Genomic DNA, 13,002 nt, shown 5'->3' on the forward strand with positions numbered 1-13,002 from the left:
ATTAGAGCAGTTTGGCCTTGCTGTAGACAGCGTCAAAAATTTTCAGGTACGTCTAATCCTATTGCAATGACTTGCTATTATAGCTAAGTCTTGATGACCGCAGATTGTCCTTGGAAACGGCACAGTAACTGAGGTCAACGCTAACAGGAACCAAGATCTGTTCTGGGCTCTTAAGGGCGGAGGTCCTAATTTCGGCATTATCAATACCTGATACGATCTCTACATGGTCCCTGTGTACGATGTATGGGGTGAGATCCTTGTCTACGCCGTCGACCAAGCAGGGGAACGGAGCATCGGACTTCAAGTCGACTATAGCCCTAACAATATCTCTCGACTCTGTAACCGTCGGCCTCGTGTATTCGGAGCCATCTGCGCAACGACCAGCAGTATTCTCTCCATTTAACGATTTGACGCCGCGGCTGGTTATGCTCCCTTCTATGAACACTATATTCGCGTTTGTGGCTCAACTACTTGGCTCTGCTTTCCCAACTGTTCCAGGACGGTATGTATCTGAAATTTGTCAAAGTATAGACCATGAACTGTCACTAAAACATTATGTAGACACGACTACAGAGGCCATAGCACTCGCGTTGACACTGAACTTACGATTGAAATATATAACTTCTGGCGGAAAGCGGCACGAGACGTTCGGGACACCACAGGAGCCAACCAGACATTCGTAATTTAGCACGTGGGAGACCATCGCATTCAGCAAGGCGCTCAAAAAGGCGGCAAACCCCTGAATATTCCGCCTTGAAATCAGCAATGTGAGTGAGGTCCTGGTGCCAGCATAGGCTAGCTGACTGTCAAGTGGGGCATTTTCAACACCTAACATTCACGTGTAGGGTAGACAACAATAATTGACTGGGAAGACGAATCAGACGATGCCCGCGTGCGGGCGGTTTCCATTGAGACGACAGTGAAATGGGAAGAGCTAAGCCGGTCACATGGCTCAAACCTGGAGTTCGTGTACATGAACGACGCGTCAAGGGACCAGAATCGTCTCAGGTCATATAGCACAGCCAATCTAGGCAAGTTGAAGCGCATTGCTGCCAAATATGATCCTAAGCAAGTGTTCCAAAAACAACAGAATGGGGGGTTCCTAGTCTTGCGTTCCTGATTAGCCTAATTTCAAGCCCTACAGATCCGTCTGGGGCTATTGCTTTAGTAATAACCGTAGGAGGCCCACGCCAAGTCGATAGATGCATGTGTAAGATGATGGACTTGGTTTGAAAAAGAGAGGGTGCATCATCCTATCTGCGGGGCTACACTGTGCGATGATCCTGGAGCGGAAATAGAAAGACACCTTCATAGCCAAGGCCCTACAGAAAGAAACAATTTAGAGAAGAGAGTCCATCTGTATCCATACAGGTTAAGGCGGCTGAGCTCTGACCCACTTATGATCAAAGTTTAGCACATACAAGGATTACGGATACATCATATATCAGATGTCGTCTTGGCTTCCTCCCCAGGTGGCCCACAATTGTTCATTCGGGCCGCCCAGCCCCGAGAGTCTCCGTTAACTGTTAACTTCACGCCCCGTTCCACACCACCGAACTAACCCATGCTCTCTTTTCGCCTTTTGACCTTGCTTATGCCTGTAGATACTTAGTAGGACATCTGACATGGGGCCAACAGCGCCTTTCCAACGCGGCCAAGCCAGCAACAATCTTGCTCATACCAAAAAAGTCGCTGCAAAGCCATCTCCCCTTCCTACTAGTCCTACCTTTCTCAGCCCTTGTGTTCTCTTCTTTCACCTCTTACCCCAAATTCAGCATCTCCACCATGGCAACACAGCCGAAATCAATCGCGCAACCCCAAGTGAGCGTCCCTCGCTTCTTCTATCAGCAGCTCACCGTCAAACCTCCCGAAATCCAAAATATCGATCTGCAGGGCAAGACGGCCATAATTACTGGTGCCAACACTGGCATAGGCTTTGAGGTCGCCAACCAGCTCCTTGAGCTCGAGCTGAGCAAGCTCATCCTAGCCGTGCGAAACCCGGAAAAGGGCAAAGCCGCAGCTGCGAAGCTCTCCGCGAGCCGCCGGCTCCCCGAAGGCGCCATCGAGGTTTGGGACCTTGACCTCTCTTACTACGACTCCGTTGTCAAGTTTGTCGAGCGCACAAAGACTCTTGAACAAATCGACCTGGTCATCCTTAATGCCGGCGTCGCCCATGCAAAGCGCGTTTTCAATGAGAAGACGGGCCACGACGAGATGGTGCAGATCAACTTCATTTCCACAGCCCTCCTCGCCATTCTGCTCCTACCCATCGTCCAAGCCAAGCGTGGGAGCCAGCCGAACCCCACGCGCATCACCTTCGTCTCATCAGAGGTCGCTGCATGGACTGCTTTTATGGAGAGGGAAAGCTTTCCCCTGCTGGCTGCACTAGACAAGAAAGGCAAGGTAGATATGTTAGATCGCATGTTCGTTTCGAAGCTGCTCGGCCAGTTTTTTATCCACAGGCTGGCGGCCATCGTTCCCCCATCAGTCGCCCTCATTAATTCAGCATCGCCTGGCTCAGTCCATGACTCCGACTTCAACCGCGAGCACGACACGACATTCTCGGGAGCAGTCGCAAAGATATTCATGAAGCGTGTTGCCAACACTGCTGCGGTGGGGTCACGCTTCGTCACCGACGCCATCATCAACCATGGCGAGGAGACACATGGACTATTCCTGTCGTTCACCAAATTGTACAAGTCAGTTTTCATTCTTACTCCTTCCTTCGTGCCCGTGTATCATCTTCTAACCTCCGGAAACATCAAGGTTGGCGTCAATTATCTACACCCCTGAAGGCGGCAGGATCGAGGAGCAGCTATGGTCGGAGCTAATGACCGAGTTCGCGCCCTTCAAAGTTGAGGAGATTATCAAATCGATCCCTAAACAATAAAGGCGGGCCACGCGCACATCATGGGATTTACTTTGTTTTCACAGAAAGCTATGACTCACGAGCAAGTAAGGCGCCTGGCATCCAAATCTTCAAATACTTCCAAAATCCCTGGTATGAGAAACTTTCTACCTCTATTATCTATACTAGAAATCAATCATACTCTATACCCTCGGTGTCAAGGTAGTTATTAGGAGTTGGTTCTTGCTGTTAAGCATAGCCCTCATGTGATAAACCCTAGGGTCTGTTACAACATGTAGTCTCAAAGTGTCCAGTTCTGAATACAAATACGGCCCACTGGTCGAGTAGACATTCCGTAATGGTTTGCTACATCGGTCGCGTGTGTAATCTACGTACCCCACACGAAGGGATTCCTAGCTTTACAGTATTCTATTTTTTAGCACTTTTAAATCCCACGTGACGTCTTAAAACGCGAACTATCTATATCATTGTGTTATGTCCATTAATAAATATGGCATCTAGTCAGGCTTGGTGCTATCCGCAAACCTCCTCTGGAAGATCGTTTGTTGCATTCTTGAGCACGCAAGGTCCCAGTCTATTGTCCACTTGCGGTGAAATAGCTAATATCCTAGCAAGCCGCTACCTATCCACCGACCCACCACCACCCCTAGTGCAAGTGACACATATTGCCCAAGTGGCACCCAGCTAGGAAACGACACATACGTTCCTCCGGCGTCAAACGTTTGAAATAAATTCGTCTGTTAGTGCAAGGGCTTACTAAGGCAGTTAGCAGGTGATCGTTTAAGAACGTACACAAAACAGCTGGATTAGGTCAATCTCAGCGCCATTAATAACCACTTCATCCTAATACTTGTACCAGTTCTCGAAGAACACCGGGTTCAGCTCAAAGACGTTATCCGTCTTCTCCCCCGACAGCAGGAACGCTACTTTAGTACTGCCGTCATCTTGTCTTGAGGCTGAGATAGGGTACGAGCGGTGGTTCACATAAGGCTTGATGGGGAATCTCCCATCCCACGGCGTCAGAATAATCTCCTTGCCTTCTGTTTCGACTGCAAGCTTTCCACGGATGGCCTTAATGTACCCTTCTTGGAGGTGGAAGTGGAGAGGGGGCTTCTTTTCGAAGAAGCTGGCGCCCTTCACGAGGTCGAGCTTGACCTAGAGGGCGAAAGATCGTTCAGGATGATGAACAAGACGACTGACGACTGCAACATTTAGACTGTAGAGGCCAAGGCTAGGGTAGGTTAGTCTAGTCAAGGTTGACAAAGACAGAAAGGACTAGGGGGAGGTTCTATGTGCTTACACTATAACAATTATGTCCAAGTCAGAGTAACTTACAGTGTCCTAGTTGGATTTGGCCATCGTGGATAATGTTACCTACGACTGAGTGATGCTGTGTTTGATCTCCTGTCTTTCTTAGGCGCGGACTGGTGACTATTTAGACTACATAAAGTCCAAAAGTTCAACAACTGCTGTACTCACATGCTGGTCTCACCTAGGTATTGTTCAAGGTGGTGTGCTAAGGTCAATCTTGAAGGCTGGCTTGCCATGGTTGCCAATGGCAATGTGAATTACATGCCTGCCTGCCTGCATTTTCTAGGTTGTGGAACCATAGTAACGTTACTTCTGCATGCTGCAAGGATTCTAAGCCGCAGCGCAGGTCGCTAACCACCTAGCCAAGAGTCTGTTATCACTAAAGTCAACGAAAGAGGAAGATACCTCAATGTCTCTTACGACTATCTGACGAGTGTCTGGGGCCACTAATGCACGATACCTACTTGTAAGATGGGCCGAAGGCGCGGTCTTCTTCCGGAGTACGGCTGATCCCTTTGACCTCCAGATGGTCTTTCTTAGCGTTTCATTGGCAGGCGGCCCTTGCTATCTCCTGTGGCCGCTGAGCCGCTAAATAAGAGTGCAGGTGGTCAAATGGATAGAGTGCTGAAGGTTGCGCTTGATTCTTCCAAGTGCTAACACCCCCTTGGTGTATTAGTAAAAATGCCCCTGCTAACAAAGTAACTCGTTAGATATGCCCCTGAAGGCAGCTGAAGGCAGGTGATGGTGGAGGCTGCTCAGCGCAAGCAAGATGTAAATTAGAAGTCCAAGCTACGTCACTAGGTCAGATTGAACCTTACACAATGTCAGCAGATATGTGGACCTATGTAGTAGTGGCTTTGCTTACAGAAAGTGGCTGTTCAATATCCCATTGGGCGCGCTTGGACGTCGTTGTAGCATTATCAACCTGCTAAACCATGCATACCTAATGCAGAGATTAGTACACTAGACCAACGCTAGTTACCAGCCTGTCGGGCCCAATCGCTCCAAACTAGGGCCATCATCCCTGTTGCCTTAGCTGTATAGGGCTATTAAGGCGGTGATGTTGGAACTTTTGTCTAACAGGAATACATGGCCTAATGACTGCCGAGGGAAACGGCCAAGGGAAACGTGTAGGATACTATTGCCAAAGCGGCATAGATTATAATAGCTCTTTCTAGTACCTATAGCAACTGTAGGCAGAACTTTAATTACTATTTAAAACACAAATAGTAATAGTATATACTAAGCTTATAACTATAATAAGTTAAAGTATATAGTAAAGTATATAAGAATTTAGGTCTAAAAGGCTTATATCTATATAAGTGTAAGTAATAAAAGTAAGGTCCTATATATAAGGAAGAAAATATTAAACACTATATACTATAGTACCTAATAGGGTTATTGTAGAAAGTAGGAGTACATAAGGCTTCTATAATATATTTAGTGACTAGAGAAATTTATAGAAGAAGAAAGCAGGGCTAAGTACGTGGCTTACCTGTTCTAGTTGTTATAAACGTGCACAAAGCTTAGGTGTTATAACCTAACAAGTATTATATAACTAGGGACATTGCAAGGGCGTCTAGCGGCTATAAGACAGGACTTATATAGGAAACTGTCCGAGTACTTTAATTAATAGAATATCTCTGTTACGACTATTCTCTCTGTACGTGATTATCTAGGTGGGAAAGCCCCCTCTTCTGCCAGGCCCTCATTTAGCCCAGTACCCACATGCGCCCCTCAACGCAACTCATCGTGTATACTTTCCGTGTCATGACTGCTTTAAACCTGAAGATACCATCAATGTCTCCCAAGACCGACCGACTGACTTCTGTTTGTGAAGCTCCTTCACGACGTCCAGTTGCGATTTTGCACTATCTCCAGGCCATCCACCGGCCATGTCAAGCTGCGCATGTAGTTGTTCCGACCACGTTGGCATATCTTCTTTCGTGTCGCAGTCTTGTATCGACACTGAAAGGTACGGGGTCTTTGGTGGATCCGAACCGGCTTGGGAACCGGATCCAGACGGGAGAGGAGAGGCGGCCTCGTCCTCGATATCTTCCACTACAGGCGCAACGGCGCCCCTCGAAATGAGAAGTTCTACCACGTCCAGATGGGCATATCGTCTGGCAATGTCGAGGGGAGACTGGCGAAACTGGTCTCGCACGGCGCAGTTGGCTCCCGCATCCAGAAGCCGGATCATTAGTTCCGTATGACCCATGGCTGCCACGACATGGGCAATCGTCCTGTCGTTTTGGAGTTTGGCGTCAACTTCAACATTCGACTTCGTCAAGATTTCAAACACCTCGAACATGGTCTGCAGGTTGCCGTACTCCAGACAACTTTCCAACGTGGTTTGGTTGTTCAATGAGCGCGTGTTGACATTGGCGCCATGTTGAAGCAGCACTTTGACACACTCGACAGCCCGAAGGGTGTGTATAGCTATGTGAATGATGGCGTATTTCTCTTCCTTCCAAAAATATGGACTCTGGACCTCCATCCGTCCGGTTCTGCTGAGTACGTGAAACCCCGGGGTGGTGGCAGGACGGCCAATGTGTAAAACGGCATCGGGGTCCATCTTGCGCTGCATCGTGGCCGCTCGTGATGGATAGTAGCTCAATGCAGTTTGGTTAGGATCGGCGCCACAGACGAGGAGTCTGCGTAGCATTTCCGGATTCCCAAGACTGGCAGCACGCCCCAAAGCCGTCTCTCCCGATTCCAGAGAAGTGTCGACCAAAAACCCGAGTTTGTGTATCATGCTCACAATCTCTACGCGTTCAAGAATCACCGACAGTATCATGCAGTTCTTCCCATATTACGCTTCCATCGCTTCCTTTCCCTCAAATGTGAGAAGATCTCCATAATAAGTAATGCTAAGGGGCTTAAAGAGCTGGTCTCTTGATGGACGTAGCTGCTCCAACATCTCCGCCAGTCCCATGGCACAGGCGGCGGCGACTGGGTTGATACTTATCATAGTTAACTGGCAGTTATGTGCCGAGTCGAACCCCATAATAGACAAAAGCTTGGCCTTAATAAAGCTGTCCAGCCTTCGCCTCCATTTTTTAAAGAAGTCAGGCGAGCCTTCCTGCGGCGTTCCTGGAAGTAGGGCTTTCTCAAGCAAGAGCCAAATGGAAACGCGGTCTTTGGGGCTCGTCGCAGACAAATGGACCCCCAAGTAGATCGTCGAGTAACAGTAGTTTCTCGTCTGGTAGTTTCCCTGGGCGTAAATGTGGTGTATGCATAACCGTGCAGCTTCGGCGTTCGAGACGCCTGATGCAAATTCCGGGCGGCTTCGCAGATATTCCCGGACAGAATGGTGAACCAATCTCGGATACCATTGTCCGTCATCGGCGATAAAGTTGCATGTTATGTCGAGAAGTACGTCGCGGGTTATTCCACCCCCCACGGCGGTATGGGAGACCTGAAGAATGTGGAGAATCTCTCCCCAGGCAATAGGTCGGACGGCAACGAGCATCAGCTGGAGGATACTGATGGCCAGCCCATAGCTTGAGGACGACAGTTGCAAAATCTGGTCGAAGCTGATTGCATAAAGGTCAGAAAGCGACCGAGGAAGTTGACGGAGCTCATGGAGAATATCATCTTCGAGTTTCATTTGCCTGATATCGCATAAATTTTGGATCTGCAAACTGACCCATCTGAACCTGAATACCAGATCAGCTTTGGTTGGCAACGAAGATGGCTTGAGCCCATGAACTTACATCCCCTGTGAGCCCTCTTTAAGAGCTGCCGCGATCTGCGACCTGAGCTGCTCGGACACAAGGCCCCTCAGAAGCCTTTTCTGGGAAATGGCCTTGCTTAGCTCCAGCTCTACAAACCGCTCAATGTCGGTGCTGTTGTCTTGAACACTGATGTAGATATTCGGCGTAGAGCTTAGCCGACAAACAATATCTCCGTCATCACGACTGGTGAGGAATACTTTGACGAGATTCGGCGCGTCTTTGACGATAGAATTGAGGCAGTCCCAGAGCTAATATCTTTCCTCGGCACACAGCTCGTCCAATGCATCGATTACAATCGTAGCTGGGTTCTCAGACAATCTTCCAAGAATCAGATCTTTGGCTTCGTTGATACTCAGTTTGTTTTGTCCAATTTGAGGGTCACGGGCGGTCTCGTAAGCGTGGCGCAACTCTTCGGTGACAGGCGATTCAGGATCATCACCGCAAAGCTGGCGTGCAATGCATCTAAGGACTTCGTCAGGTTTTGTCCGCTCGCCATCGCCACTATTGCAATAGAAGTATGCGATAGGCACGGCAGAGTCGGCCTGCGCTTTTGCCCTTGCTCGATCAAAGTCAATGACGGCAGACCTATCGTCGTAATGTCAATATTTGCATAAGATGACCAGCCACGCATACGACAGTCTCACTAGTAGTGGCTTCAGTTTCAAAACAACCTGGGAACTCACGCAAGTTTGGTCTTGCCGCAGCCTGGCGGTCCATGTAGCCACAAGGTGCCTGATATGCTGGAGTCTGTCCAAAATAGAAACTCAGGCCGCTGAAATAGCCACTTTCCAGACTCAACCATCCGGCCTCGAGTCTCAGTGAGATGATGAAATTTGTAGCGAACGGATGACAACCAGTCGTATCGAATAATTCTATCCTCTACTTTGAGGTTGTCGAAGCGCTCTGGCTGTCTGATCGTTCGTTGTTTTGGTCTCATTATAAAGGTGATTGCCACGCTCAAGGATTCCCCACGTTGCATCATGGCTGCTTCGGAATGGCCACTCAAACTTGCTAGTTTGGAGTTTGCCATCTCTAACTGAACCGCCAAGCTGCTGACCATGGACGTTAGATCTTGCACACGCGTAGATGTGTGAGTTTGGATCTCCATGATGGTGACTTGCGCCGTTCTTTCGACCTCGGTCTGCTTGGATTCAACGCGTTTCATGGCATCCTCAATCTCTTTAGCAGGGTTGACGACAGCCTTAAAAAACCCTTTCCCTGTACTTTGGGAAAAGTATCTGAATGCCGTGCCCAGAAATGTCAAGATTGCTCCATACAAGGCGGTAAGCGAGCTCTCAAGGTGGGAAATTGCCAGAGTTCTCTGTGATAGGTAGACACTTTCAAAAACGGCACACGTTGCGATTATGCTGGTTACCGCTTCAAGGCCATCGATCATAGCAGCGAAGGCCTCGGTGTCATTGATGCCTGTCTTTGAACACATCAGGATAACGCCTTGCGGATGATGATTATTGTTAGCAAGGGGTTTACCTGAAGCAGGATCACAACCACACCCCAGGGTAAGGTTGCGTATTGAGGAGCGATCGAAGCCGCAGCGTCTCCTAGAATCTTGGATTTGTTGACGCATTGAACGATCATTTCAAAGATGTCGCGAAGAATGATGACATCGCCATTCCTCTTCTTGATCTTCCATTGCTTCCGAATGCACAACTCCCTTTTCTCTTCGGCCGCGCTTAGTATAGTCTCGAGAGTTTCACATTTGCCTGACCCCGTCGACGAGGTCGCGTAGCTCTGGTTCGATCCCCCGCAAAGCCTTGCCCCAGAGGTCCTCGGATTGCCTGCGCAAGATGGATGTCAGCGACCAGAGGGAATAGTGGTGATTTGGTGGGTTCTTACCTTTGGACGGTTTCAGCCAACGCCATCGTCTTGGAGAGACTGCTGCTAGGGCGTTGACAGCACGAGAGATCATCATGGGTGAAGTTTGGCAACAGAGGTCGTAGCCTGATTGGGGTACGCAGCCCCCTTTATAACGATTTTCGACTGGCATCGTTCAGCCGCAAAATGCATCCAAACGGCCTCAGCCAATGGCACATGACTTTGAGGCGCTTTTCCTTCTCTGTGATTTAGCGTACTTGGGTCTGTATATCACAAGACCTTTGCTTTTTTACTTAAGTAACTCAACCCCCTACATCCGAGACACCCCTACATCTGAGACACTATTGCTGCTACTATCATTACCTTTAACACCACTTATTTCACCACCTCTGCTGCCTACCTATATACAACTTTCCGTTGAAGTGCGTAGATACAGCGGTTATCTCTGTTTAATTAGCCATATATTAATAGTGTATCTAATAGATAACTACAGCAAATTTACTACAGTTGTAGTCTTAAATTTATAGCTATTTAGCTAGATGTATTTATTATTTTAATTACCACTTTTAAGTAGGAAAATCTCTCTTATCAATAATGGTACTATTTTTAAATTATTATTTATGTTATGCACTAGCAGCTAGGCTACTCTAGTGGTGGTCATACTGCTAACGTGGCCTCTAAACGTATACCACTGTAGCATCTACGTAAAAGGATACAGAATCCTAAGCCTAGAAGGTCTTAGAACAACTGCGCTTAAGTAGGCATATGCACATAGGCACTGCTCTATGACCTTCCTGCTAGCGCTATGACATTTATAAGTTAGATTAAGTACTATTATTATAGTTACTGTAGTTAATCTAGGAATTAATCTACTTATTAATAGTACTTTCGTTATAGATTATAAAAAGGCTAGTATCCTACCTCTATAATAGAAATTATTATAATCTTTTACTTAATTCTTACTAGTCTACAAGGCTACTAAATAATTTAATAGTATACGTCTATAAGCCTTTATTATAGTTAATTAGGTTATTACTAAAGCCTACGTTAGAGATAACTATTATTACTAACTATAATAGCTGTTCTTATATAAGTTAAAGCACCTACTTATAGCCCCTCTACCTATATAGTCTACCTTTTCTAATATAGCCTTCCTACTAGCTATTATAGATTTAACAGGAGAAGCAAGGCTACAATAGGCAATATAAAGTAATATAGTGCAAAGGTAAAGTATAACAGTAAAGTAATAAAACAAGGCAAGTAATAACAAGGGGCTAAATAAATAATATAGGATAAAGCTAGGTATAAGTATAAGTTATTTATTAAGGTTACTTTTCTTTATAAAAGAAAATAGGTAATAGGATATATACCCTTAGGTATATACCTAGATATATACTAATAAGGTAATCTTATGTCTTACTTACTTATCTACTATATAAGGTAATTATCTTATAATAAGTGCCCTCTTTTTAAAGGACCTTGTCCTCTTTTACTAAGAAAAATATACCTAATAGTAGTATATATAAATATAAAGTATAAAAATTACTTTTTTTCTTATATAATAACCTCTTTTACTTATTATCTCTAAAGTTTTATTAAGATTATTTAGCCTTTAGTAGTGCCTAGGTTATATTATTATTATTAGCGTTATAGTAGTATTTATTAGCTTAGCTACCCTAGGTTATTAAGGTAGTAACCTTAGGCTAAGTAGCTAAGACCTAAAGGTTAACTATAGCTTTTTATTTATTAAGCTTAGTAGCTATTTAGTTAACCTTATTTATTAACTTTTTAAATAGGCTACTCTTAAAAGTAGTTAGTATATTAAGGTTATTAGACTTTTTATTAAAAAGTATAATTTTAGTGTTTATTTAGTTTACTTACTCCTTAAGTTCCTTAAAGTATTAATTTTACTTATATACTTTATTAGCCTTTTTATAAAGGTTCTTTATAATATTATTAATATTTATATTAAAAGTATTAGTTTTTTTTATAATATTCTTAGTAAGTTTAGTAGCTATATTAGCCTTAGTATTATATTTATTAATATTACTTTTATAGCTATTAACTATATTAGCTAGCTTAGTAATATCCTCTTTAAGCTTAGTAATAGTATATAGCTACTTTTTTAGCTAGTTAAAGTAATAAATCTCTAGGATAAAGATCTTATTAAGACATTAGATTAAAAGAAGTATACTTATAACTTTTAAATTAGATTAGCTAAGTTAATAAAGAAAATAAAGCTAATAAATATAGCCTAGCTAAGGATATTACCTATATATAGTTTACTTTTTTTATACTTAGCTAAGATAATATTTATTAAAGTAGTAATTTTATAGTAAAAGTATATATCTAAGGTAAATAATAATTACTATAATACTATAGAGTTACTTTATTACTAGGTATAAAAAGCCTTAACTTAAGCTATAGTCTCTTTATAAAGCTATTTATTATTACTTTTATAAAAGGTGTCCTTTAGGTAATAAAGGGCCTTCTTATAAATAAAGATAGCTAGCTTTAAGCTATAGCCTTTTTACTTTATAAAGGTATAAGGTTTATATACTTAGTTATTAGTATTATTAGCTTTTTAGTAGTAGTAGCTTTAGTATTAGCCTTATAGGCTTAGATTTATTTAAAGACTTACTTATTAGTAGGTTTATAACTAAATAGCTTAGTTATTTCCCTTATATAGTTATTAATCTTCTCTAGGGTAGTAATTACTACTAACTTTTATATATAGTAGTAGGCTTCTTTAATTCTCTTATATTATTATACTTTCTTATTTCCTTAGTAAGCTTTATAGCTATTTTATAGTGTTAAAAGGTTTTCTTATAGTAGTAGCTTTATCTTAAAGTTACTACTAAATCTTATTAAAGATAAGCTATCTTTATTACTTATAGTTCTTAAGTAAAGGCTTTTACTATTTAATATATTTTATAGCCTTATTAGTATTCTTTATTATATATTTAAGTAAAGAAATATTATTACTTTTAATACTAAAGATATTAAAGTTTATACTTTTATTATTATTATTATTATTTTATTAATGTTATTATTATTCTTAGTAGCCTTTTCTTTATCTTAGAACTAAGGGGCTAGTTAGTTAATAGCTATAAAAGATAGCTTAAGAATAGATCTAGGCTTATTAGCTAGGGCAGTAGTAACCTTATTAGGCTAGTAGGTTTACTTATTAGGCTAATCTACCTAAGGGCTAGTAATATAGAAAGGGTCTTCCTTATTAAAGTACTAGTTAAG

The 13,002-nt window shown here is 43.5% G+C and overlaps 3 protein-coding genes across 3 annotated transcripts; 1 reads left to right on the top strand and 2 right to left on the bottom strand.

Annotated features, from left to right (window-relative positions):
* Positions 1–1,508: 1,508 nt before the first annotated feature.
* Positions 1,509–3,257, top strand: LY79DRAFT_220161 (uncharacterized protein). The gene is made up of 2 exons (XM_060551595.1): positions 1,509–2,693; positions 2,767–3,257. Exons 1-2 carry the CDS (start codon positions 1,786–1,788, stop codon positions 2,888–2,890), a joined length of 1,032 nt encoding a protein of 343 aa, XP_060406648.1. The 5' UTR covers positions 1,509–1,785; the 3' UTR covers positions 2,891–3,257.
* Positions 3,258–3,366: 109 nt separating this feature from the next.
* LY79DRAFT_595523 (uncharacterized protein) lies at positions 3,367–4,459 on the bottom strand (the record flags this gene model as incomplete). The annotated part of the gene is made up of 7 exons (XM_060561787.1): positions 3,367–3,468; positions 3,508–3,606; positions 3,662–3,712; positions 3,743–4,024; positions 4,058–4,085; positions 4,170–4,210; positions 4,442–4,459. The coding sequence occupies 7 exons, from the start codon at positions 4,457–4,459 to the stop codon at positions 3,367–3,369; spliced, it is 621 nt and encodes a 206-aa protein (XP_060406649.1).
* A 1,489-nt stretch (positions 4,460–5,948) lies between these two features.
* On the bottom strand, positions 5,949–9,869 carry LY79DRAFT_664314 (uncharacterized protein; the record flags this gene model as incomplete). The annotated part of the gene is made up of 7 exons (XM_060562868.1): positions 9,772–9,869; positions 9,406–9,713; positions 8,601–9,346; positions 8,211–8,502; positions 7,897–8,165; positions 7,423–7,794; positions 5,949–6,834 (listed from the first exon to the last, which is right to left on the bottom strand). The coding sequence occupies exons 1-7, from the start codon at positions 9,845–9,847 to the stop codon at positions 5,949–5,951; spliced, it is 2,949 nt and encodes a 982-aa protein (XP_060406650.1). The 5' UTR covers positions 9,848–9,869.
* Positions 9,870–13,002: the final 3,133 nt, after the last annotated feature.

Source organism: Colletotrichum navitas (genome assembly GCF_030913465.1).
Source record: "Colletotrichum navitas strain CBS 125086 chromosome Unknown LY79scaffold_310, whole genome shotgun sequence".
Classification (NCBI taxonomy): domain Eukaryota; kingdom Fungi; phylum Ascomycota; class Sordariomycetes; order Glomerellales; family Glomerellaceae; genus Colletotrichum; species Colletotrichum navitas.

Bases quoted from the DNA above. Each gene is read 5' to 3' on its own strand.
- LY79DRAFT_220161 (XM_060551595.1), top strand. From the start codon at position 1,786: ATGGCAACACAGCCGAAATCAATCGCGCAACCCCAAGTGAGCGTCCCT. The intron at 2,694-2,766 runs GTACAAGTCAGT...GGAAACATCAAG, and splicing joins TTCCTGTCGTTCACCAAATT to GTTGGCGTCAATTATCTACA.